This window comes from Sphaerodactylus townsendi, linkage group LG08 (assembly GCF_021028975.2).
Source record: "Sphaerodactylus townsendi isolate TG3544 linkage group LG08, MPM_Stown_v2.3, whole genome shotgun sequence".
In the NCBI taxonomy this organism is placed as follows: domain Eukaryota; kingdom Metazoa; phylum Chordata; class Lepidosauria; order Squamata; family Sphaerodactylidae; genus Sphaerodactylus; species Sphaerodactylus townsendi.
The window spans coordinates 38,603,418-38,628,019 of NC_059432.1; the positions used below are offsets into that span (position 1 = coordinate 38,603,418).

General features: G+C 41.4%; 1 protein-coding gene across 1 annotated transcript in view; it reads right to left on the reverse strand.

Annotated features, from left to right (window-relative positions):
- Window positions 1-5,299: 5,299 nt before the first annotated feature.
- Window positions 5,300-24,602, reverse strand: part of LOC125438299 (gamma-aminobutyric acid receptor subunit pi-like) — a 51,410-nt gene continuing 32,107 nt past the window's right edge. Inside the window, exons 7-10 of the mRNA XM_048506647.1 lie at window positions 20,265-20,402; window positions 11,821-11,973; window positions 8,597-8,790; window positions 5,300-5,885 (exon numbers count right to left, since the gene is read on the reverse strand). Of these exons, the coding sequence (XP_048362604.1) occupies window positions 5,577-5,885; window positions 8,597-8,790; window positions 11,821-11,973; window positions 20,265-20,402 (794 nt within the window). The 3' untranslated portion in view covers window positions 5,300-5,576. The remainder of the gene's footprint in view (window positions 5,886-8,596; window positions 8,791-11,820; window positions 11,974-20,264; window positions 20,403-24,602) is intronic.

Consider the following 24,602-nt stretch of genomic DNA (forward strand, 5'->3'; position numbering starts at 1 on the left):
ACTGATTGTGTATTACTGCAGATCAAATTTGGTTTGAAAATATGGTTCCTTGTGAAGAGTGGTGCGGGCTTCATGTTTCTGTTCTTTCAGGTAATGGCACCTACCATTAGTTTGGCTTCCATTTTGGGCTGGTACTTCTCAATAGTAGAAATGGAGGCTGAGCCATTTTTGAACTGCCACCTCAAAATGTAACTGGGCAGAAATGCTAGAGTGCCTGTACAAAAGAAAAAGAAAAGGGAGGGTTGTTCTTCTGTGACACAGATGACATCTTACCACATGTTATCAGGAATAATATGCTTTCAGCAGTACTGTGTGGAATAAATGCAGTTGAAGAGACAAAATGGGGGAAAAACCCAAAATGACCAGGCTGCGGGAGTGGGGAGAGGTGCGTAGAATAATTTCACAGAAAATGTTTCCAAGGCATAAGGTTTGACCGCTGGGAAAAATCTGCGGTAAGCCGTTCATCCTGAAAAGGCCAAATCTTAAAGCTTCCCAAACGAACATGTGGAAAGAAACAGTTGATCTGAGGGTGCCCTCTTCTGTTCTCTGTAGTTACTTGCAGCTTCTTACAGAAAATCATTTTGTGATAACCTACAGTTTTTAACTTTTGGATAGAATATTGTTGTTCATGTTAAAATAAGCTAGCGTAATTTTTAAAAATGTCATCTTTGGAAGGAAGACAGGAATTCTCAGGTAGCCACCCTGTATCTGGACTATATCACTTCAGATTGCAAGGAAGCAGTGGCTTTTAAATTATTTGTCTGCCAAAACAAAATCCCTACATTAGGAGGGATAAATTTAGAGATAAGGAAGGGGGCTGCCACCCTTGAACCCTTTCCCAAGACAGGCTATGCAAGGGGATTTTTGTTTTGCATGAAAGGACTTTATATTATTTACTTATAACCCACCTTTTTGAAAGTTTCAAGGCTGAAAAACAAAATCACCATTAAAGAAAGGTTAAATCAACAGAGGCCCCTTCCACACATGCAAAATAATGCGTTTTCAAACCACTTTTACAACTGTTTGCAAGTGGATTTTGCTATTCCACTCAGCTTCAAAGAGCACTGAAAGCAGTTTGAAAGTGCATTATTCTGCATGTGCGGAATGAGCCTCAAAGGACCTTCTTGTCTTTTGTTCTCTCTTGCAGGGACCATCCAGTGATGACATCTGAGCTAGAGAGGCCTGGCAGGTTAATGGAAAGTGCTTCATTCTCTTTCTCAGACTGTTCACATGATGTCACGTTACTGAGACATGTTATAGCTTACTTGCCATTACAACTTCTGCTTAAAGCTGGAACCCTGTGAAGCTCACATCACATGCTTCTGATGCATGGAGGGTTGTCAACCTCCATGTGGTAGCTGGCGATCTCCTGGAATTACAACTGATCTCCAGGCTACAGAGGTCAATTTCCCCAGAGAAAATGGCTGCTTTGGAAGATTAACCCCAAAGCAATGTACCCTGAGGAGATCCCTCCCCATATCCTGCCTTCTCCAGGCTTCATCTGCAAAATCACCAGGAATTTCCCAGCGCAGAGCTGTTTGTATATTGCTTCACAAAAATGTCAGGGGACACAGTTAAATATCATCTGTGAAATACAGGGCTGATGTGTACTAACAGCATTGGATCAACACAAAAACATGTAAAACTGAAACGTCCTGCTGATTTGAGGGGAAAAGATATACTGCTACATGCCTCTCACAAGACTGACATTGGAATAGGTAAATAACGTTGATGTTTCTTAGCAAAAATCAATGGAAGAGGTGATAATTTGTAAGAATATTTGTGGCCAGACAGATTGTGATGTTTAAATGATTAAAAAAAAAGTTGCCAGTTTCAATGGGCCTTTCCCTACTTCCCCTGCTGCTGCCGTCGCTGCGAGCTGCTCTGAGCACGCGGCATCCCTGGCGCGCGTCTGGGCATCCTCATCCAAAGGCGCAGTTTTTGCCAGCGCCAGGGATTTCGAGCTTGAGCGGGCACAAGAGCGTATGTCAGGGCGGCTGCGCTGTTGTCAGCCCCCTGACGCGGTGGGAGTGTAGTGGGGACCCCGCTATTTGCAGAGTAGCTGGGCTTCAGGTAAGTGGGGAAAGGGCCAATGTTTCCTTTTAGGTCGATTCCCCACAGTCAATTAATCGCGTGATACATGAAATATCAAGGTTTGAGCAAGAACTCCCCACTGCTTAACTGCCGAACGTAGATTCATCCCAGTTCTGGCACTCCCTCTCCCCCTTATCACGCATTTTTTAAGAACCTGCATGGAAGTGCAACTTTTTAAAAAAAACACGCGCCAAAGCCGGATTGGTGGGGAGGTTCAGGGGTTGAGGGAGGTTTGTTTTCCCGCTGTTTGGAGTGATGTTGAGCCTTCCAACCAATCCAGCCCCCTCTTCATCCTGTGGAATGCTCTGCTGTAGGCATGGCTTTTCGGGAGCAAACCTACAAGTGGAGCGTTCTACAGTGAGTAGGCTCAGAAATGGCAAATGCAGTTCAATGTAGCAAAATGTAAAGTGATGCACACAGGGGCAAAAAATCCAAACTTCACATACACGCTACAGGGGTCAGTGCTATCAGTCACAGACCAGGAGAGGGATTTAGGTGTCTTAGTTGATAGTTCCATGGGAATGTCAACTCAATGCATGGCAGCTGTGAAAAAGGCAAACTCTATGCTGGGGATCATTAGGAAAGGAATTGAGAATAAAACTGCAAAGATTGTCATGCCCTTATATAAAGCAGTGGTGCTAATCGCATTCTGGAGTCCTTGTGTCCAGTTCTGGTCGCCGCATCTCAAAAAAGGATATTGAGGAGATAGAAAAAAGTGCAGAGAAGGGCAACAAGGATGATTGAGGGACTGGAGCACCTTCCCTATGAGGAGAGGCTGCAGCGTTTGGGACTCTTTAGTTTGGAGAGGAGGTGGCTAAGGGGGGATATGATTGAAGTCTATAAAATTATGCATGGGGTAGAAAATGTTGACAGAGAGAAATTTTTCTCTCTTTCTCACAATACTAGAACCAGGGGGCATTCATTGAAAATGCTGGGGGGAAGAATTAGGACTAATAAAAGGAAACATTTCTTCACGCAACGTGTGATTGGTGTTTGGAATATGCTGCCACAGGAGGTGGTGATGGCCACTAACCTGGATAGCTTTAAAAGGGGCTTGGACAGATTTATGGAGGAGAAGTCGATTTATGGCTACCAATCTTGATCCTCTTTGATCTGAGATTGCAAATGCCTTAACAGACCAGGTGATCGGGAGCAACAGCCACAGAAGGCCATTGCGTTCACATCCTACATGTGAGCTCCCAAAGGCACCTGGTGGGCCACTGCGAGTAGCAGAGAGCTGGACTAGATGGACTTTGGTCTGATCCAGCTGGCTTGTTCTTATGTTCTTATGTTCTTAGGTATAACGAAGTGGAGGGCTCACTCACCTCTTCATGATTGATGGGAGGTTTTGGTTGTAAAAAGATGTTGGTTTGAATCCCACCATGCAATTTCCACTAAAAGAAGGAATTTCCATTAGTGGTCTACTGCTGGTCCTTTTTAGATATGTGAGAAAAGGAGACATATTTATCTATTTAGGAATTTAATTATAGGAAATTAGGTACAGAATCATTGTCTAAAGTAGGCAATGACTGACAAAATGATGTTTTACTGTGCTTATGGATAAGCTTATAACATCGGCATGAACGGCAGCTCATCCCTTACGATTGGTGCTGGATGAAAGCCGAAAGGAAGTCCAGTGCCTGATTCAGAGCTCAGTCTTAAGCACCAAAACATGGTGCCAGACCTTCAAAGGAGACCTAAATGAGGCTCAAATATCACAAGATAAAGTTGAACTCGTCGCAGCCGACTGAAATAGTTGGAGAAAACTTGTTGCCCAATGTGCCCAGTTGCACAGGCAAAATGAAGTCTAAGTCTATGCCCAAGGAAATTTATTCCCCAAACATATATATTAAAAATGTGCAGCCATTTATTTACTGCTGAAATAACATTAAACCTGAATATGGACAACCAGAGATATTGCTATGTGTAATATAATTATTTAAGATGATAGTGTGTGTGTGTGTGTGTGTGTGTGTATAGAGAGAGAGAGAGTTCTAACAATTTAGAATAACTTTTTTCCTTTTTTTATATTACCTTATATTAACATGTAGTTTAGCATTAATGTTCTAAATAGAAATATAACAAGTGGGGCCCCACAAGACTTGAGGGGGGAATCCCATCCTCCCTTGTCATGGAGCCCAGCACAACTCTAGGCCTCTGCAGCTTCCTCCAGGCACAGCTGTGGCAGCTGCAGTCTGGGAGCCACGCCAGTGGGAATGTCTCCCAGACATCACTGCCACCATGGTGGCTCCTACCATTTACTGCTGCAACCAGGCCCTGAGTGGCTTCTAGCCTCTGCCACCAGCATGGTTGGCATAGAGTGGCTCCTAGAATCTGCCGTCAGACCTGCAGTACAAAGATACTTATCACAGACAATGCAGACAACACTCTTATTGAATTGGGTATTTATACCCTAATGTATTTTAAACTTTCAGATTTTTCTGTAAACATGAAGGGAGGGCCTTAACATTTGCAGAATTCTCTTTTTTCTGTCACTGTGGACTTGAGCCATAGATTTAGATATTTGCAGATCAGCCCACATTTGAATATTAGAATGGAACATAATTTAGGAAAGTATGAAACTCACAAAAGCAGTGGAGATAAGATTCAGAATGCTTAACTTAGCATGCAGGTTGAAACTAACTTGGTCTAACAAGTTTGAGCATTATACCACTATTCAGAGGCATAAAGTTGTCTCTAATGGAACTTTCTAGAATAAAAAATTTGAGTGATGTTATGAAAGAAGGGGAATAAGAGATACAGAAAAAGTGGAAATGCATTTTGTTTAAATAAATATTCTGTTAGAGAAAGGACATTTTCTCTGTTAGAGAAAGGACATTTAAGAAAGAAAATATTCTGTTAGAGAAAGGACATTTAAACCTCACCTAGATATTTGTTTGGGGGAAATATACATTTTTAGTGAATGTATTATTCTTCTTATTCATCCAATTGTTCATCCTTTAATGCCCCAGGTAGTTTTCAGAAAGCATGGGATGTTTCTAATTATTTGTGGGGTGACAAAGAATTATATGTAACATTGATTTGCATTTTGAAGTCAAATTAGTGAAATAATATTCTTGAAGACCTATGCATTATTAACAACACCGTGGACTGTCATGTAAGAATATGATAAAAATAATATTTTCTGCTTTTATTTTTAAGCATACCCGAACATGTTCAGAAACTAGCATTAAGCCTTGTTGCACAGAGTTTAACAAGTAGCTTTAATGGTAAAAAGGTGTTTTCTGCCATTCAGTAAAGCAGTGGAACAGGCATGCTCAAAACCGAGGTCAGTGTCAAAACACATGCATTGAACAGATGACCAGGATTTTATACTACAGTCATTTTAACAGATAGATGGTAGTTGGACCAGAAATTCAATAGATCTCATCAATTAAATGACAAAACAAGATGATCCTAATGCTGAGCCTGTGCACTTTCCCCTTGCAGTCAGAACACTTTCAGAAGAGACTTTTAAGAGCTTAGAACCACAGATAATACACCCAATAAAAAACATTTATGATGATAAACAATAATGGAAAAGAAATCCGGGCATAATTGTCTATGTGATATGGGTTTTTAACATGGAAGCAGTGAAATATACAGCAAAGTCCTTTCATGACTGTTGTTGCAGAGCAGCATTTTCTGTGCTGACTTTTCTTCTCTTTTGTGCCAAGGGACGTTTTGGTCAACTTGTCTGGATCCATCTTTCTAATCTTCTCAGCCTTGCAACTGTTGGCAATTGCTGACAGGACTCCATTGATCTCCTCCTCGGCTTCATCATCTTCTTCCTGGTAGGAAAGCACAAATGAACTGAGAGGCATCCTCATAAATTACAACACAAGCTTACTTTAAGCACAGAGAAAAGATTTCCATGGGGTATTATGACATGGATGAACACAACTTAAGTAAAAAGGCAGGATCCTCCAAGCTTTAGCCAACTTGATGTAAGACCTGCTTACAATTCTCAAGCAGGTCCCACACAAATGCAAACTGGGCACTCAGTTCAGAAGGCACAGATCTTATATGAAAACTACACATAAAATTTGCACAATCATAGCCGTTGATAAAAGCCATCAGCTTTTGATCTCTCTAAACTCGAGTGTTTCTGGGGCCAGGTGACAAGATAAAACCGGTTTGATGAATAAAGCCATGCTTGTAGGTTCTACAGGCATCTTTCTGAATGCTATAGAAACAGACTATTTCTAGCTAGCATTTGTACAGCACTTCTAAATGTTCCATAATAAACACAGGGTGTTTGTTGTGAGGGGGGAAGGGAAAAGAGTTTGTAAGCTCCTTTGAGTCTCCTTTAGGACAGAAAGGGGGGAATATAAATCCAACTCTTCTTCTTCTTCATATGCTTCAGATATATGGCCTTGAACAAGAACCTTATAAGTAGGTCAATGGTAACATATCCAGTTTACTGACTGAACAAAGGCTGAGAGAGGGTAGCTTACTTATGACTGCAGAATGGGTTCAATTCACAGACAAGATTTGAACCAGGGACTTCCCTTATATTATACCATCAACCTCCTCTTGGTACTGATGGACCACCATCTCAATTAATTAAATCACTGTTTATATTCCTAGAGGCTCTTCATTTCTACACTCCAAGAAGAACCCCAGTTCAGATCAAGCCCTCATGCTGCCTCCTGGTCTATTCTCATACTTCCTTCCCATATATTACTCAATGATAAAATATTTTGTTATAAGATCTTTTGTTATGGCACAGTTCTTAGATCAGGCACTTGAAGAGTGAATAAAACTAAAGAAAACCTGCCAAAACCCCACTGTTTCAGCAAGGAAATAGTGCCAATGATCATCCTAACTTAAATTCTAAAAAAATAAAGTTAGATCTGAGCATCTATGTGCGTGTGTTTTAATTAACATATCCGTCTTTTAAAAGGTGAAAATGGTAACATCTCTACCAAGCTGCAGGTTTATTGCACAGCAGGCAAGGATGTCATGCACATATTAGTTTCCTTATGAAGGTTTCAGCAAGTTGTTTGCAGGTGGCTGATGCTTCATTAGAATGTTTTAACTCCTTTTACGTTCCCTAAGAGGAAGCTAAAACCATGTGTGAAAAATGCAGCGTCTGACGCTGTACATCTCAGGCCCTCATTTCTATAATATTATCCACACTTCTCCAAGGGAGTTTAACAAGATGTGTTTTTAGTCTGAGCTTACTTATCCTGTTGCTCACATGAAGAGAAGAAAGAATATAATCTCCTACCTGCTTTACAAATCTGGAATATCAGGGGAAATCTGAAAAAAACCACTAGGGCTGAGAGGGAAGGGAAAACATTCAAAGTGTTTTAAATCATGAAAATCAATGCACTGCAAGAGGGATCTCCACAGTGAGTGTATTTTAAAAAGCAATCTCATTTTTTCAGATCCTCCTCTTAAGGAGTGAATAGCAAGCAGATGGTAATAACGAATATAAAAAAAAATAATTTGCAGCATCTACGGAAAACAACTGCACAACAGCTGAAACCTAAAGGAAATGGCATCTGCTGCTGCTTGCCGTTTCTATTAATGGATGCATTTGTTCAAGATGGAGAAACGATGTTGACTTTGTGGAAAAGCCCCGGTGCTCTGTATGTTCAGGATTTCCTATACAGTGAGTGTCAAGACATTTCAGCAGCTGAGCAATTCTTACTGAAACTCTAGTTTAACACACGCTTCAGGTACGTTGATATGGAACAGCTGCAATGAACTTTACTTGTTATGCAATGCTTCCTATATTCCACTTAACCCAGGCACCAATAGCACACTTTTTCCCTGCTCTCTGTTTCTGCTCTATTTTTAATAATCTGGTAGATATAGCCTAGTCTAGGACTCATGGTGCAATCCAAAACCATTTTAAGTTCACTGAAGTCAATGGGCTTAAAAGGGTGCAGCTCTGCTTACGATACACCTCCTCCCTTTCAGCCTCCTCCCTTTCATTGGGGGGGGGGGGGTTAAGTGTTTACTTATTTGTTTCCTCCTTTTCTTCTAAGGAGCCAGCACAGATAAATGTCATCTTGAAATGGTTACAACAGTGCTTATTACACAAGTCCCACAGTAAAGGCTCTTGGAAAATATATATATGTTGCAGAAGAATGTATATTCCAACCTCTGTGGCACAATCCAAGTTTTAAAGGGCAGCTGAGCTTGCTACATCTGCAAGTTGCAAACATGTTGTCCCTCTATGAAAGGAAGCCATGGACTTATGCATTGCACATGTCCACCACTCGTCCCTGTGTACAGGGCACATACCCTCCCTCCAAGTAGCATAGGGTTCACGGATGTTGCTGTGAGCAAAATCCATGAGGTCCTGCACCATACAGTATGGTTTCTTGTACATGATGATAACTGCTTTGGAAAAGCTGGCACAAATGGAACATGTTAGTAAAAGATGGAATCAGACTACACCTTTATGACATAGAAAGTAATGGAGAGAAGAACTGTGGAAAAGGTTGAGGCAATAGGCAAATGGAAAAAAGTGAAATGTAACAGGTACCTTGGTGAGTTTCTTCACACCAAATCGATTAAAGGTGCAAAAGTGAGCCACGGCATATTCCAGTAACGCCCCGAAGATGAAGGTAAAGCAAATGCCCAAATAGACATCAATTGCCTTGATGAAGCAGTTAGCATTCGGAAGAGATGTCCGAGCTCCCATCATAAGGGTTGTCATGGTGAGTACTGTTGTAACCCCTATGAAAAATGAGAACTTCGTAGTGATCTTACAAGGCCATCAGCCCCCACACAGACTGCTTATTTTGTGAAGCAATTGGTCAGGATTTCAAGGATTATGTCACTGATTTTTCTCCAGATCGCAGATCTTGGTGCAACAATTATATTTTCAGTAAAAAATCTGGAGGAATTGATTTTCTCTCACGACTGAAAATGTGGCAAGGGAACTGAATGGCCTAATATGCCCAGCATCTCATTCACCTGGGTCTCTTAGCAACTCTGGGGGCAACGTTAGCGTGGTTTAGGAGGGTATTGCCATGGTGCTGCAGCCATGGCTAAGCTGCTCCTGATGGGGCTTCCTGGTGGTGCAGGGTGGCCACACAAGTGTGTCAGCCTTCCCTCCGGTGAGAAGCCCTCATTGGGCTTCATAGACACATGCTACCCAAAAGGGAAGCATAAATATGAATCCTGGCCCACCAGCTTAGCACACCAAATGGCTGAGATGGAGTCGACTAATGTCAGATAGCCACACCCCTGGCCCACCCCTGCTATGCCAGCAGAGGGAGGGGGTGCTGGGATGTTGGTGCCACATTGTGCTGTGTTCCAGTGCTAGGGTGGTGCATTGGCTGCATGCCACCGGATTCTCCCTCTGTGGGAGCAAGTGCCCCAGGGAGGGCAAATCCACCGGCGCATCCAGTGCACTGCTCCCAAAGCAGATTCAGACCTCCTCCTTTTGATAGGGTTGTTGGGCTCTCTTATCAAGCTCTCTGATCAGACCCAATGTAGCCCTTCTCTTTTCAGCAGTGGCTCTGGAATTACCCAAAGCCCTCCTGAAGGAGTTGTTCAGCACTCAATCTCTCCTTTCTCAGAGGGCAGGAAAAGGCAAATCACTCTGGCCTTTCCAATCATAGGAAGGAGAGCTTTGGGATTCTAAATAGTGAGAGACACTGCAGAAACAGAAACTCATCAACTTTATGCATACCCATTTTCTGTTGGGTAGGTCTACGAGACCAGTATGACGAAGGATTAACTTTTTCTGCTGTCCTCATTATCATGAGCCTCATTGGCTGCTTTCTTTGGGAGCTGCCACAGACTCTCAACAGTGAACAAATAATTTGTATGCAAAAGATTCCAGATTCCATCTCTGCTGTCTCTAATTAAGCCATCTTGGTTAGCAGACCTATGCAATGCATCCACTGAAAACCCTGAAGCGTTACCGCCAATCGCAGCAGATAGCTTGAACTCACTGACTCAGTCTTTTATTTTATTTTAGCATTTAAGGCCTTACGTGGCATGGGGCCCTCATACCTACGGGACCGCATCACCCCTTATGTCCCACGTAGGCCACTACGTTCAGCGGTGGCGGAACTGCTGGTGACCCCTAGCCCCGCGATGATGCGGCTGGCCTCGACCCGGGCCAGGGCCTTTACGGCCCTGGCCCCTGCCTGGTGGAATGCCTTACCTCCATCAGCCCGGGCCCTGCGGGATCTTGGTGAGTTCCGCAGGGCCTGCAAGACAGAACTATTCCACCGGGCCTTTGGAGAGGCTGGCCGCGGTTTTACTGCCCCCCACTGAAATTGGAACTGTAACTGAGTCTGCCAATTTACCATCTTTTGTCATCCTGGTCGGGCCTGCTGTGATTCCATCTGGGCCCGCCTGCTCCCTCCCTCTCTTCTTTTTATTTTCCTTTTCCTTGCTTTTAGCCTTAGGAACAGGCGCCTGTTTGAACTGTTTTAAACCGTTTGAATTGTTTTAAACTGTAATTGCTGCTGGAGTTTTAATGTTACATTATGTTGTTTGAGTTGCTGTTGGATAACAGCCATGCTGTGAGCCGCCTCGAGCCCTCTGGGGAAGAGGCGGCCTAGAAATTTAAAATATAAATAAATAAATAAATAAATTTCGGTAGGGCTGGTTTATTGTTTACTAGCAAATCTTTACTTACTGAAATTTGTTTATTATTAATGACTTATGAATTTATATGTGCTATTTCTCTTGGACCACAGCTGAACCATTCTGCCTCATGTAGTGCTTTGCTATGTTAAGACAATTTCTGGGATTCTGTGCGGCCTCCAAGACCCTTTCTGGATTCCCATGACAGTTTCCTGTTAAATAATATATAACACCAAGAGGCCAAGCAGATTTTCATGAAGGTAGCAAATGGAAAAGTTACAATATAAAACTGAAGTCCTTGGGTTTCCCATGACTATCTTTCTATGTCCAATTTAATTAGGGTTAAATTAAAAATGTGTATAATCCATGCTTCTGATAGGCTCCCATACATACCTGGCCCCTTCCTCTCCCAGTTCAAAAGAGATGATCTAAGCCATGGGTCTGCAACCTGCGGCTCTCCAGATGTTCGTGGACTACAATTCCCATCAGTCTCTCCCAGCCAATTGGCCATGCTGGCAGGGGCTGATGGGATTTGTAGTCCATGAACATCTGGAGAGCCGCAGGTTGCAGACCCCTGATCTAAGCCTTGCTCAAGTTATTTGTGACATGAATGCACTGCTAATTTTTGTTCCACTAACTGGAATCTTAAATCAGGATTATCATGGGTTTAAGACACAGTCTTAAACCACCATGCCTTCATTTTGCTCTGTGTAAGAAGACATGGGAAGAAGAAGGGCCAAATGTGAAGGAGCACATCTCTGGCTGTGTTTGTGCACATTTTTAATTTGAATATGGTTAAACTGCACGCATGCATTAAGCCAAATAATGTGCAGTGTGGAAACACATATACAGCCTTTAAGTTTTCTGAAGCCTCTCCCCACCCTTTTCAGGTAGCACGGGAACCACAGTAACACAGCTCCTTCGTATGCACCTCAAACTAAACGGAGAGAGAATATACTGAGTCTCTCCTCCCCGCAGTTTCTCAGAGAGACAGGATATAAGAGAAGTTGCCATGTGGCCTTTTCCTATATGGCCCAAGGCTTTTAATGTTACCCTACTGATGTGTAAAGGGCAGTGGAGCTGCAGTTCCCCCACTGCCAGTGTAATATGAGGCAATGCGCTTTGTGTGTTCATGGATGGGTATGTGTTTTTGTTTCTCACCTATGCAGATTCTGGCCGGAACTGATGATTGGCTTATCCAGAATGACACCCAGGAGAGGACGACCAGTAAGCTGGATGGTACATAAGTCTCAAGAATGAAATACAGAATGTTCCTCTTGAGTTCAAAATGGAAGACTAATTTTGGATAGTGCCCTGTGAGAAACAGCAACAAGCAATATTTTAATAGTGCAACATGTTTTTCCCCGAAAAGTTTATAAAATGAAGCTTTATTTAATTAACAAAAAACCCCCACTAATGCTTATTAATCATTTTAAATCACAGGGGTTGGGATTCGGTGCTAGATACAATTTTGTGAACAGAACAGCACAGTGGAAACTATATTTAAACACTGTTTTCCAGATTAAAACTCCCCCAGCCCACCAGGTGTTTACAAAGAACAATGAGAAGTCATAACATATCTAAAGTAAAAAAAGCACAGCAGTATAAAAATCAGTAAAAACAGGACATTGGTGGCAAGCCTTCCCATTTCCCCATCAATCCTCACTCGCGTGCCCCATCCAGTGTAGATCCTGATGTATTTCTTGCCACAGTGAGCTTTACTGCTAGTCTATTATATTTCATTACATTTTATCATATTATATGATATAACATTATTACATCTATCAAATATTGTATAGGTATCCTATGATTTATGCTAAGATTTATTATGATAATCACAATTCAATGCTCATTATTGAATCTCTATTTACCAGAGGCGCAGCTGAACCAAACTGCGCCCGGTGCGCAGTGTGTTTTTTCCACCCCCATGCCCCTCGCAGTGCCCCCCAACAGCACCTCCCCTTCCCCCCTTCACCTATGTTTCTTTTCTATTTCTAGAACTTCTTGAGGCTGAAAAAAGCAGCCTCTTCACAGTTCAGGGAAAAAACTGCCTGACGAACTATACTTCCCAGGAGATCTTGTGAGCCCCAAGGTCTCCTGGGAACTGTAGTTCCTCAGGCAGTTTTTAGCCTGAACTATAAATAGGCCGCTTTTTTCAGCCTCAAAAAGTACTAAGAAAGAGGAAAAGGAGCATAGGTAAGTGTGGGAAGGGGGGCGGTGTGTGTGTGTGCTGCGGGGGGCGCTGCGGGGGGCTGTGGGGAAAAGGGGAAGGGGCCGGGGGCGATTTTCCACCCCCGAGGCATGCACCTGGTGCACGACACACACCCCTTCCCATTGGCGCTCCGCCACTGCTATTTACTGCTTTTAATTGTTGCTATCATCATTTATTGTTTATTGTTTATTATATGTATTTTTCTTTTCTATTATATGTATTTTTTCTTTTTGTTGTTGCAATAGCATATTTATTTTTACATTTTTTCTGTTCTGTTTCTATTTATACTTTTTTTAAAAAATCCTGGTTTCATATCTCTCTTCTTTTATAGTAACAATTTTAATTTGTATTTTCAAGTCGCAAAACATATATAAATACAAAAATTGACCGTCATAAACTACTTATTTCATACAGACTTCCAGTTTCTTTTGCTCCAAATGTTAACCCTTTAAACCTTCCACACTTGGCCATCTAAATAAAATTAAATCTTTAGCATCATTATTGACAAAAAAGCTCTTTTGGATCCTAACCTTCAGTCCTTAATCTTCAGAACTACTAATCAATATATTTTTTTTTCTGTTTAGTCTAGGTATTCTATCAAGAGTTTCTAATTGCCCATGAATTGTCTGTTGGATCTTATTTTAACAATTCTTAACCTTCAAAACTACTAGTAACCAATTTTTTTCTGTTTTGTCTAGATATCCTATCAAGAGTTTCCAATTGTCCATGAACTTTTATTAAGTTCTTTTCTTTAAGGAGCAAAGTAAACTTGGCCATTTTGGCCAGCTATAACTTTAACCCACCATTCTTCAATTGTAGGTATTGCTGGAGTGTTCCATTTTTGTGCATATAGTATTCTTGCTGCTGCTATCGTATAAAAACAAAGTTTCCATGTTTTATTTCCAAAGATCTGTCCATAAGTCCCAATAGATAAGACTCAGGTTTCATTTGTACATTAGTCTTTAAGATCTTTTTGACTGTTGTATGTATTGACCTCCAAATTCTTTAGCACAAGTTCTTTAGCACAAGTCTACCATGGGTGATAGAAAGTCCCTTCTTGAGGTTCACATTTCCAACACTTATTGGAAACATTTTATACATCTTTGCCAGTTTCTCTGGTGTCATATACTAATCATACATCATTTTGTAAAAGTTCTCTTTTAAATTTATTTGATTTTATTTATTTTAATATTATTTAATTTTATTCAATGTATTCAATATTAATGACTATTTAAACCCATTTATCCACATATTTTCCCATTGTTCAAACTAGATATTATATCCAAAATGTGCAGCCCATTTTATCATGTATTCTTTAACCTGTTCTGGTAATATATCTCATGCAAAATGGACCAGTCCATTTCACTTATTGCTCATTTGTAGGTCTGACATGTAGGTTTTGTGAGTACTTAATACATGGGTGGTAGTGGACATTTTATTGTGTCTGCAGTCAGCCCATGTTAAGCATTCCACATTAGATAATTTACCTGCTTGTGATTTGCACCCTATTTCTGTATCTGTCATCCACCATATATTAAGTATTCAGAATAACCCTCTGAACTATATTTGGAAGGAGAAATATTTATCTTCATAAGGAAATTCTTTTGGTTCAGTCTCACCAGGCCTTAATTCACACCAACGCTCTATTCTCAGATGCATTGTGAATACTGTGATTTTCAGTCAGAGGGGGGGGGATTTCAGGAACACAACACCCAGCAGCACCGCATAAGGAAAACCACAGCAAATGAACCAGAATCCCCTGAGGACAGAATAAGACACTGTAGTCAGACAACTCTAGCCATGGTCTAATTTTAAATATGTAGCCTCAGGCTGTAGTACTTCCATTTACATAGAAAAGTATTCTATTTGAACTTCAAAACACTCTTATTTTTAACTCATATGTTCCAGGGCTGAAATATAACATAAAAACAGGCAGCAGGGCCAAGACATTTCAACTCTGGCTCACATGTAATCTATGTTGATCCCACACACTATGCAGATGTTGCTGTTTGGGAAATTATTATGCTAATAGACTGCTGCAGTCATCTAAAGACTTCTACGGAGCATTTTGTAAAAAGCCAACCGGACTGCTGCATGGAACAAAAGTTGAAGGACTGCATGCCTTCAGTGTTGCTCCTTTAGCACAAACAAGAAAAATACAGAAGACTGAAAAACTAAGAGAGAAGGAGATTATTCTCCTGGCAACACTTTAGTTATTATTGACAAATTCTATCATTTCCTTCAAATGTGCACAGTGGCCGCCACTTTGCTTTTCCAGCATGAGACAGAAGGAGGTAATTCAAAAACAAGCCTGTATTTGTTTTCAGAATGTTAAACAAACTGCTTCTCACTGGACATCACCATGGAATTATTAGCCTTCCTTGATTACTAGCTAGGAATGCAGCAAGGAGGAAAGAAACAGGTGACATTTCTATGAGTAAGATGCTTTCAGATCAAGAAGTCTCTTGCTCTCTATGGTAGGGCTACAGATTGATATGTTTTCAGGACTTATAATGAGAATTTGTATTTCAAGACCTCAAACAAAGCACTCAGATTTTATTAAATTAACAGCCCAATCTACTGTCAGAGGCAGCTGGGAACAGCACCACAGCTGCGCTGCCTCCAGAGGGCTTCCAGGTGGCGTGAAAAGGCAGCAAACAGAACCCTCCCCCTCTAACCACCTGAAAGCCCTCTGTAAGTTCAAAGCCCTGGCTGTGGCATTCCCACTGTCTGCACCATGAGGAATGCCCCAGCCTGCCTCCCCTGCACTGGCGTCCAATCAGATGGAAGCATTCCTCCGCAGTGGCACCCACTTCTGGGTTTCGCTACCACAGAGTTGTGGGGCACCCAGCCTCTGGTGCCTTTGTGCTCTCTGCCCACGGGGATGCCTCTTCCGCTAGCAGAGGGAGCAAATGCGTTGGCGCAGCTCTGCTCTCACAGCCCATTTGTCACTACCATTTGGTTTGGGCTGCCTGGATCACCATCCATTCTTGAATCATGAAATTATAAACTAAATAGACATGTTGGAAATCTGCTATGTAAAGGAAACTCCATCTGGTTTCTGTGGCAAGAGAGGAAGTATGCAAGGAAAAACATTAACAAACTAATCCTCAGGTCACTGAGTGTCACTGACAGTCCCTCTGTCCTTCAAAACCCCCATGTGGTATCTCCATGTCTTTAGTTTTGCTTGTGTAGTAGAGGCTCCAGGAAGTAACATACTTCTAGTTAAAATATTATTTTCTCCACTGCTTTCTTCTAGTGTAAACAGGAAGCAACCAGGAACAAGCCCTGGCAGGGTTACACATTACTAATCCAGCATAGTGCACATGGAAGCCTTAAATTATGTTCTAGTAGAAGTTCACTTATCTTCAGGTCTTTATTTAGAACCAGTCTGGCAGGAAGGCAGAGGTAAGCATAGTGTGGTCACCTCTTGATACGGTTACTGAGGAATAGCATGACATAAACTGTTGTGGGGCTTGTTGTTGAAAGAAGACCAATGGCACCTGCAAGTTGCTGTTACATTTCTGTTTTTCCACTTGTGATATCTGAGGCCATGTTAATGGTTGTAAAAACAACATCCATCTATCTATCTATCTATCTATCTATCTATCTATCTATCTATCTATCTATCTATCTATCTATCTATCTATCTATCTATCTATCTATCTATCTATCTATCTATTTATTTGATAGACCGCCCAACCCCCGGAGGGGGTTCATTGTGGCCTTTCCTACCTAACTATGTATTGTGATATGTATCACTACAAATGTGATTATACAGCTCTTTTCACATTTAGTTTTTTATAATATTTGTCTATATCCTATTATACAAAATACAAACCAATAAATTTATATTATAATATACACACTATAATACATGAGCTAGCAGAAATCTGACAACATGAACTGTACTTTACTGCTACTAAATAAAGCAGCAACTCATTTTTTAAAAATGAAAACTAATAGCACTGCTGCAAGAAACCCTTTCAATAAGTTAAACATAGCAAATTAAAAATATGCAAACCTCTACTTCCATGCAATTATTTGCATGAGTGCACACAAAGTAACAGCCATAACTGTTCAGAACCAAAGACTGAGAAATTGTTAAGGGGAAAGGAGTAATGTTTTCCACCACATTTTGTCACATTTTGTCATCAATATTTATTATAAATTATGAATAAATCAATGTTTTGCCCAGTAATGTGAGCCTTTCTAGAGAGAAATTCTACAGATTAACACTTCAAGTGGAAGAGAATGTTTCATTGCTCTTACTGTACTTATTTTGTAATGGCTTTTGGCTATACACAACCAAAATTTGATTCACACTTTGTGTGAGGGAGAGACTACTTCTATCAAGGGCCAAGCTGCCGCCACCTGCTCTAACCCCTGTCTCACCTTAAAGATTAATTTATTGCTGGCAGGTATTTTTGATCAGTAACTTGCAAATACATTTTTGTGTAATTGATGACTTTCTGGTGTTCTTGTTTGGTACCGCAAGTCGCTTTGGGTCTGCATTGACTGGAGAAAAGTGGTCCAAAAGTGCCTAAATAATTTTGTGAAAACTTCCTCACCACACCCGTTATAGCAAAAAGTGATGCCCAGAACTAGTAGCTTTTAAAATGCTGCTCTGTAAAAACCAAGGCCTTGTTAAAAAGTCACCAAAAAGTAAATTGCATGTTTTCAATGCAGCATGAAGACATCTTCACATTGAACATTCAACAAATATAAGACTCAACAAATCCAATTGTATCTTCGTGCCATCCATTATTCATGATACTAACTGATATGGAATCTAGTGGCCATATCCAAACAAAGAGTTGGGTCTCTCTGTTCAAAAAGGTAAGTTTATGACCATCAAATGGCTTCAGGACACTGGGTGTAGCTACAGTAGTTTCACACAATGAGAACGTTGCCATTGGATGCTAGCATAGTACATGAGAAGTTATGATACAAAAGTTCTCTTTGGCCGAATCCCCACTGAAAATTAAATACACATACAACCAGGTTTCAAAAGAAACAGCACCTTTTCATTGAGGTTTCACCCTCCCCACTGCAGCATGTTTCTAGTGAAGACATCTATGTCTATTGCGGATTCAAACAAGGTTACACTCCCCTTGGCGGGTCTATCCTGATTGGCTGTCGTGCGGTGTTGGGGCGGGAACTTTTTTTTTCGGAGCAAAAAACCTTTCCCTCATGCACACGGTTCAACAATAGCCTCAGAAATGAAACTTGGGGGAGAAAAGCTGGGCACGTATTGTGCACAGCCCACCGTGCTCTGATTGGCCAGAAGGCCCCGCATCACACTCTATGGCGGGAAAATTGAATCCACATGCGACCCCCAATCCTCCCCTCCAATCTGGATTCAGCATTTTTTAAAAAGGTGCACATCCATGCAGGTTCTTTAAAAACTTGTGGTAAGGGGAGAGGAAGCGCCAGAACCGGGATGAATTCATGTTCGGCGGAGGAGCTGTGGGGAGTTTATAGTGAAACCTGGATATTTTGCATATCACATGATTAATCGTCAGTGGGGTTCTACCTTTATGCAAGGGTTTGAAAGTGCAACTCAACTTGTCTGTGAGAAAAGGAATTTTTAAGCTCTTCAGGCATAATTGATGCAGTTCTATACAAATATCCAAAACTAAATAATTTTCTTTTATATACTTTGATTGATTGGCTGTTAGATATGAACACCAATAAAATACTAAATTTTACAGCTTCTACAGATAAGCTTGGATCTCATCATCCATCAGCAGTGACCTTGGATCTCCCCCAGCAGTGATTTCTTATCTCAAAATCCTTCCAGTAGTTGGTATTCTGTGAGGAAGCAATCGATTGTATAAACATGATTGCAGAAAGGGGTATTTTATAGTTCACATTTCCCTCACAAAGATCCAATGTGAAAGGGGTACTCTCAAAGGATGTTTTCTGAGTAAAAATTTCAGAAAGTTGTAACACTGAATACAAAACTATCAAAGTCAAACATGCTAGAAATGTATCATAGGCCTATAATTCCATAAGAGCTGTTCAAAACTGACAATTTTGTAACTACAACAGACCTTAGAATTCTGGGTAGACTGGCTTAGGAAGGCACTAACGATCACTCAGAGCACCTAATCTTGAATTGTTAACCAATGACAGTGAGAACTTGGTGATTATTTTAACACCTTTTCTTCCTCTTGAAAGTTGATTTGACTGCTTTTTCACTGGCCATTCCTGCACAGCACAATTAATATGTCTTGCATAGTGCGGTCAAAAAAAGGCATTGCCAGGGAAAGCGGTTCTTTTCCCCACCTCCTCCCCTCCTGTTTTCGCCACAGCTGGTGTTTAGCATTGTGATCTGTGCCACCCGCCATTTGGTGAAGGTTTCCCTCGAAGATTTGTTTTGCTTGCAGCTCATCCTCCCGCCATTTCCATGTTAAAAGTACATGAATAATGTTAGTTTTGACTGCCGATTCGGTGCGTGTGTTGTTTTCCCTTTTTTCTGTTTTGAGGGAGATGACTTCAAAGCTACAATGACACTATATGAGAATCTGCAATTTGCACATATTTCAAGTCATCGCTTTGAAGATACCTCCCTCAAAAAAAAAAAAGGAAAAATGACACGTGCCAAATCGGCAGTCAAAACTAACTTTATTCATGTACTTTTAACACGGAAATGGTGAACAGATGAGCTGCAAGCAGGAGAAACCTCCAAAGGAATCTTCTGCAAATTGCAGGTGGAATGGAGAATCCCTGAAGCAGCAGAAAATGGCAAGTGTGAACTGCGGAGAAACTGAGCGTGAGAGCTTTAAACTCAGGAGGGAAAAAATAAAACACGTCCTTGTCCTGCCAGGCAAGGGAAAACATCTGGATCCCATCTTGGGGGGGGGGGAAAGATCACTAGTTTAGTGTTTTCTTTTTAAAAGGGAGTTGAGCAGTAAAAAGAAGGCCTGAGGATATCTTGTGGAAAGCTGTCTCCAAAACTGCTTCTTTTAATGTCCTCAAGATATTTTCTTTGTGTTGTGCAGAAATGGCCACTAGTCACAGGTATCCAACTGCACAGTTAAAATGTACAAATAAAATAAGCATTTCAGATTTATTAAGTACTTGCAATTTATTTTGTATCATAGAATTTATGGTTTAGTAGTAAAAGTTTTAGATCTACTTCCTTGCTCCCTCCCACCATACCAGACCTGATACCTACAAACTCACATGTTAACTAGAACTGAACCTTTGAGTTTATGTAGGCCATTTATTGATCTGAACTGTAATCAAACAGAAACAACCTTAAATATTTACAGGTTTGATTCTGCGACCAACATTTTTTGTGCCTGGAATTACTTTGATGCAAGAGATTTTTAGCAAGACCTTGACATGGAAGACTACCAATAAGCCTGTTTCAGGAATTTTCTACCTGTTTCATAGACAGCTTCAGATACAGAGGTATAGTGATCTTCTACTGTGTACTGTGCCAACTGAATCACGTCCAAACCTTTAACAGAATCGTTTCCTCTTGTCCAGTAAAACATAACATCATTAATGTTATAACCCCCTGCAATTGGAAGGGAACACAAAAGAGAGGGAACAGAAAAGAAAGGGAAATAATTGAATATACAAACATAATATAAGTCTTCTCTTGTATACCTAAATGAAGCTCCTATCAATTTTACTTGGTTTACGAGTGGCCAAGAGAATCCAGCCTTTCATCAGTGTTTAGACAACAGGGACACAAACATTAAATGTGAGGTTCTCAGTATTATGTAAAATATTTTTCTTCTGTTAATAATACAAAATAATATTTTTAACTTTCCACTCTCTACAAGCAATGCCCCCTCTTAGGTAGGGAGAATTGAACATTTTAAGTTCTGTTTTTTTAAAAAAAAACCTCCCCAAATTGGTAACAAATTGAATGAAGTAAATAGGTATCAGCTTTATTCAGCTTTACTGAAAATTTTTAGGTTTTAAAAACCTGAACCCAAAATTTACCGAGTACAACTGTTTGTACTCTGCCTTATTAACAGGAAGGTGAATGAGCTTATGTGACTACTTGCATGAATGAAACATTCAGTTACAAATACATTTAAATTCAGATTGTATTGTATTGTATTATTCGATTTGTATACCGCCCTTCCCCGAAGGGCTCAGGGCGGTGAACAACAACAATATAATACCAAACATCAGTAATCATAACATCAAGCAAAAAAATCAATAAACATAGTGTCAATAAACATAGGACCCCATGCCCTGCAGGAGTTTCCAATGGGGTGGGTGGGGAAGGGCTCTCATTCCTTCCCATTGGCAGCAGGTAGCAGCTCACCAGGTGAACTTCTGCTTGGCTGGCAGGCAGGCAAACCAACAGGGAGGATCTGTCCCAGGCAGGGCTGAACAGGCTGGCTGCCTTGGGCTGCTAGTGGAACTCCTGTTGTGACTGCCAGACCGTACTCCCGGCAGGTGTTTCCAATGGGGTGGGTGGGGAAGGACTCTCACTCCTTCCCATGAGCAGCAGGTGGCAGCTCATCAGGTGGACTTCTGCTTGGCTGGCAGGCAGGCAAACCCAGGCAGGGCTGAACAAGCTGGCTGCCTTGGGCTGCTGGTGGAACTCGTGACTGCCAGACCCCACCCCCTGCAGGTATTTCCAGTGGGGTGGGTGGGGAAGGACTCTCACTCCTTCCTGATTTAATTTAATTCAGGACTCAGCTCAGATTTCCACATTGCAAGGCACCTTTCCTTTGTGCCTAAACCCAACTCCAACTGAAAGCTTCCTCCCACCTTTAAACAGAATGGAAATGGAACAAGTTCCCCACTTTAAATATTTAGTGGTTATTTTTAGTTGAAATTTGGAGAATCAGGGTTGATTCCCCACTCCTGCACATGAGCAGCAGACTCTGATCTGATGAACTGCGTTTGCTTCCCCACACCCACACATAAAGCCTGCTGGGTGATCCTGGGCTAGTCACAGTTCTCTCAGAACTCTCTCAACCCCACATACCTCACAAGGCGTCTATTGCAGGGAGGGGGAGGGGGTTGTAAGCCACTTTGAGTCTCTTTAAAAGTTGAGGCATAAAAACCAACTCTTCTTCTCAATCTTCTTCCAAACTTAAAATATCTCACTATAACTTAAAAATTATCCCATGCCTTTTGATTGGCAGACTGAATGTGCTGCTGACAGCTGAACTGACGGGGTTGAATCCCATCTTTTCTGACCATCTTTTCCCTTGTGTTTCTGAGATCACTGATCATGTTTTTCTATCTTGAGTCAATGGTCTTTGCTATGAGAACTTTGGATTTTTCCTATTTTGAGTAAATACCATCTTGCTAGTGAACCCCAGACATTTTCTTTTCTGTTGGTCAATATTAGGGTTGGAGATTCGGACAGTCCAAATCTGGATTTTTACCGAATCTGCACTGATTCGGACGGATTCGGACGAGCAGGGTCCGAATCTGAGCTGTCCGAATCCTATCAGATCCGAATCACCAGCCGAATTGTGTTTTTATTTTTTGGTGTTTCTTTCACGTTTCGGCCTGCAGGGGGCGCATTTTAAAACATATCGGCACCTGATGATACCCTCCACGTTTGGTGCAGTTTGGTTCAGGGGGGCCAAAGGTATGGACCCCCAAAAGAGATGCCCCTATTCCCCATTCTTTCCAAAGGGAACGAAGGAGATGAGGGCTACCCTTTTGAGGGTCCATAACTTTGGCCCCCCTGAACCAAACTGCACCAAACTTGGGGGGTGTCATCAGGACAATCTCCCGATGATACTCTGATATTTTGGTGCTGATATGTCTAAAAATGCACCCCTGCAGGCACCCCCCAAAATTTGCCCAAGATTCTTTTTTCTGCAGTGACTTCTGCATTGCTGTCAATGGGGAATTTCTGGTGGAGGGCTGTGGAGAGCACATTTATCAAGGTACCATCACAAAACGTTCAGGGTATCTTCAGAAGAGTCTCTGGATGACACCATCCAGGTTTGAGGAACTTTGCTTATGGGGGCAGTGGGAGGTGGACCCTACCCATAACATTGAACCCCTTGAAGCAACGGTCACCAAACCTGGATGGGGTCATGAAGAGACTCTCCGGAAGACACTCTGAAAGTTTTGTGGGTTTACCATGAGAAATGTGCACTCCACAGCCCTCCCACAGAAATTTCCCATTGGCTGCAATGGAGCCAGCCAGCTACTACAGAGCACCGAATCTGGGGAAATTTCTTTGGGTGACTTTATTGGAGGGGGGGTGCAGTTTTAGAGCTACTGTCACCAAGATTTCAGGGAATCATACAAGTACTGTCCTTATGATACTCCCCAAGTTTGGTGACATTTGGTTCAGGGGGTCCAAAGTTATGGATGCTCAAAAGTGTAGCCCCCATCTCCTGTTAGCTTCCATTAGAAACAATGGGGAATGGGGCACCCCATTTGAGGGTCAATAACTTTGCCCCCCCTGAACCAAACTTCACAAAACTTGGGGAGAATCAGCAGGACAGTCTCCAGATGTAATTGCGCTTTAAAATTGCGCCCCCTGCAGGCCAAAACGTGTAAAAACACAAAAAATAAAAAAATAAAAAGGACCCGAATTTTTCGGATTTACCTGAATTTTCGGGCATATCCGAATCGGCTATGATTCGAATTCGGGCATACAAATCATTTTATGCCCCCAAATAGCCAAATCCGAATTTTACCAAATTTTTTTAGTATTGACCAACCCTAGTCAATATTAATCCTGCAGTGACATGAGCTGTGGCCAAATTTTTGTCTGCCATGATATCTGTGAGACACTTTTCTGCTACACATGCATCTAACAAGTCAGGATCTCAAATTTCTAACAGTACTTTGTTATTGATACAATCGTTCTTATTTCTTATTTTGAAAATGCTTTGATGAGATTTGTGTTTGATTGTCAAAGAAGCTATTATAAATAAAGGAAAGACAGCCCCCCTGCAAAAATAGAGGCCAAAGTAGTCAGACATTTTTTTTGCACAATGCTCAACATCAATTTGATTGGCGCTCATAAAAGGTATGATATGCCTTTCAATTTTTTATGCTGTCTTAACACAGGCTTATTAAGAACTTTCTCTCCATGGGCAATTTTATTTGGAACCTGTACTTTAAACGGCTATAAGCCATTGTGGGAGCCAACTCTTGACTCAAAATAGGATAAAAATAAGGAATTAGACAGATTAAAAGTTGTTAAGGGCCTTGGGCACACATAGCACCGATTTTCTATGTGTGAAGTCTCACTGGTTTGAGCGAAAGGTCATTTCCAGAGATCCACTTTCCCTATACATCAGCCAGTACAGCACTCTGGTACCCAGCCTACAGAGATGAGGCAAGATGTGCATGCACAAAAATATTTCCTTGTAGTCCTGAAAGTGTGCATTCCTGTCCAACGTGCATATACTGCAAGGTGACTAAGGTTGATGATGATGCACAACAGAACTTTGTGTCCTGTACACAGGAGATACAATGAACACCACATTTCTGGAATCCCTCTTAACAAAACCAGATTTCCAATGGGAGTTACAGCTGTTTGAACTACAATGTGAAATGAAGCGCAAGGTGTGTGACATTTCCAGAGCCATCATGAGTTACTGCTGCCATTTTAGAATGTTGCTGTCCTAATAACCGTCATGGGTACAATCAAAGCTGCACTTTAAAATGTGCTTACTAAGAAGCAAGTCCCACAGAATGCAGCAGGCTTTAGGGTCACTATAATTGTTTGTAAACTGGTTATAAAGCTGTTTCTAACCAAGAGTTATTT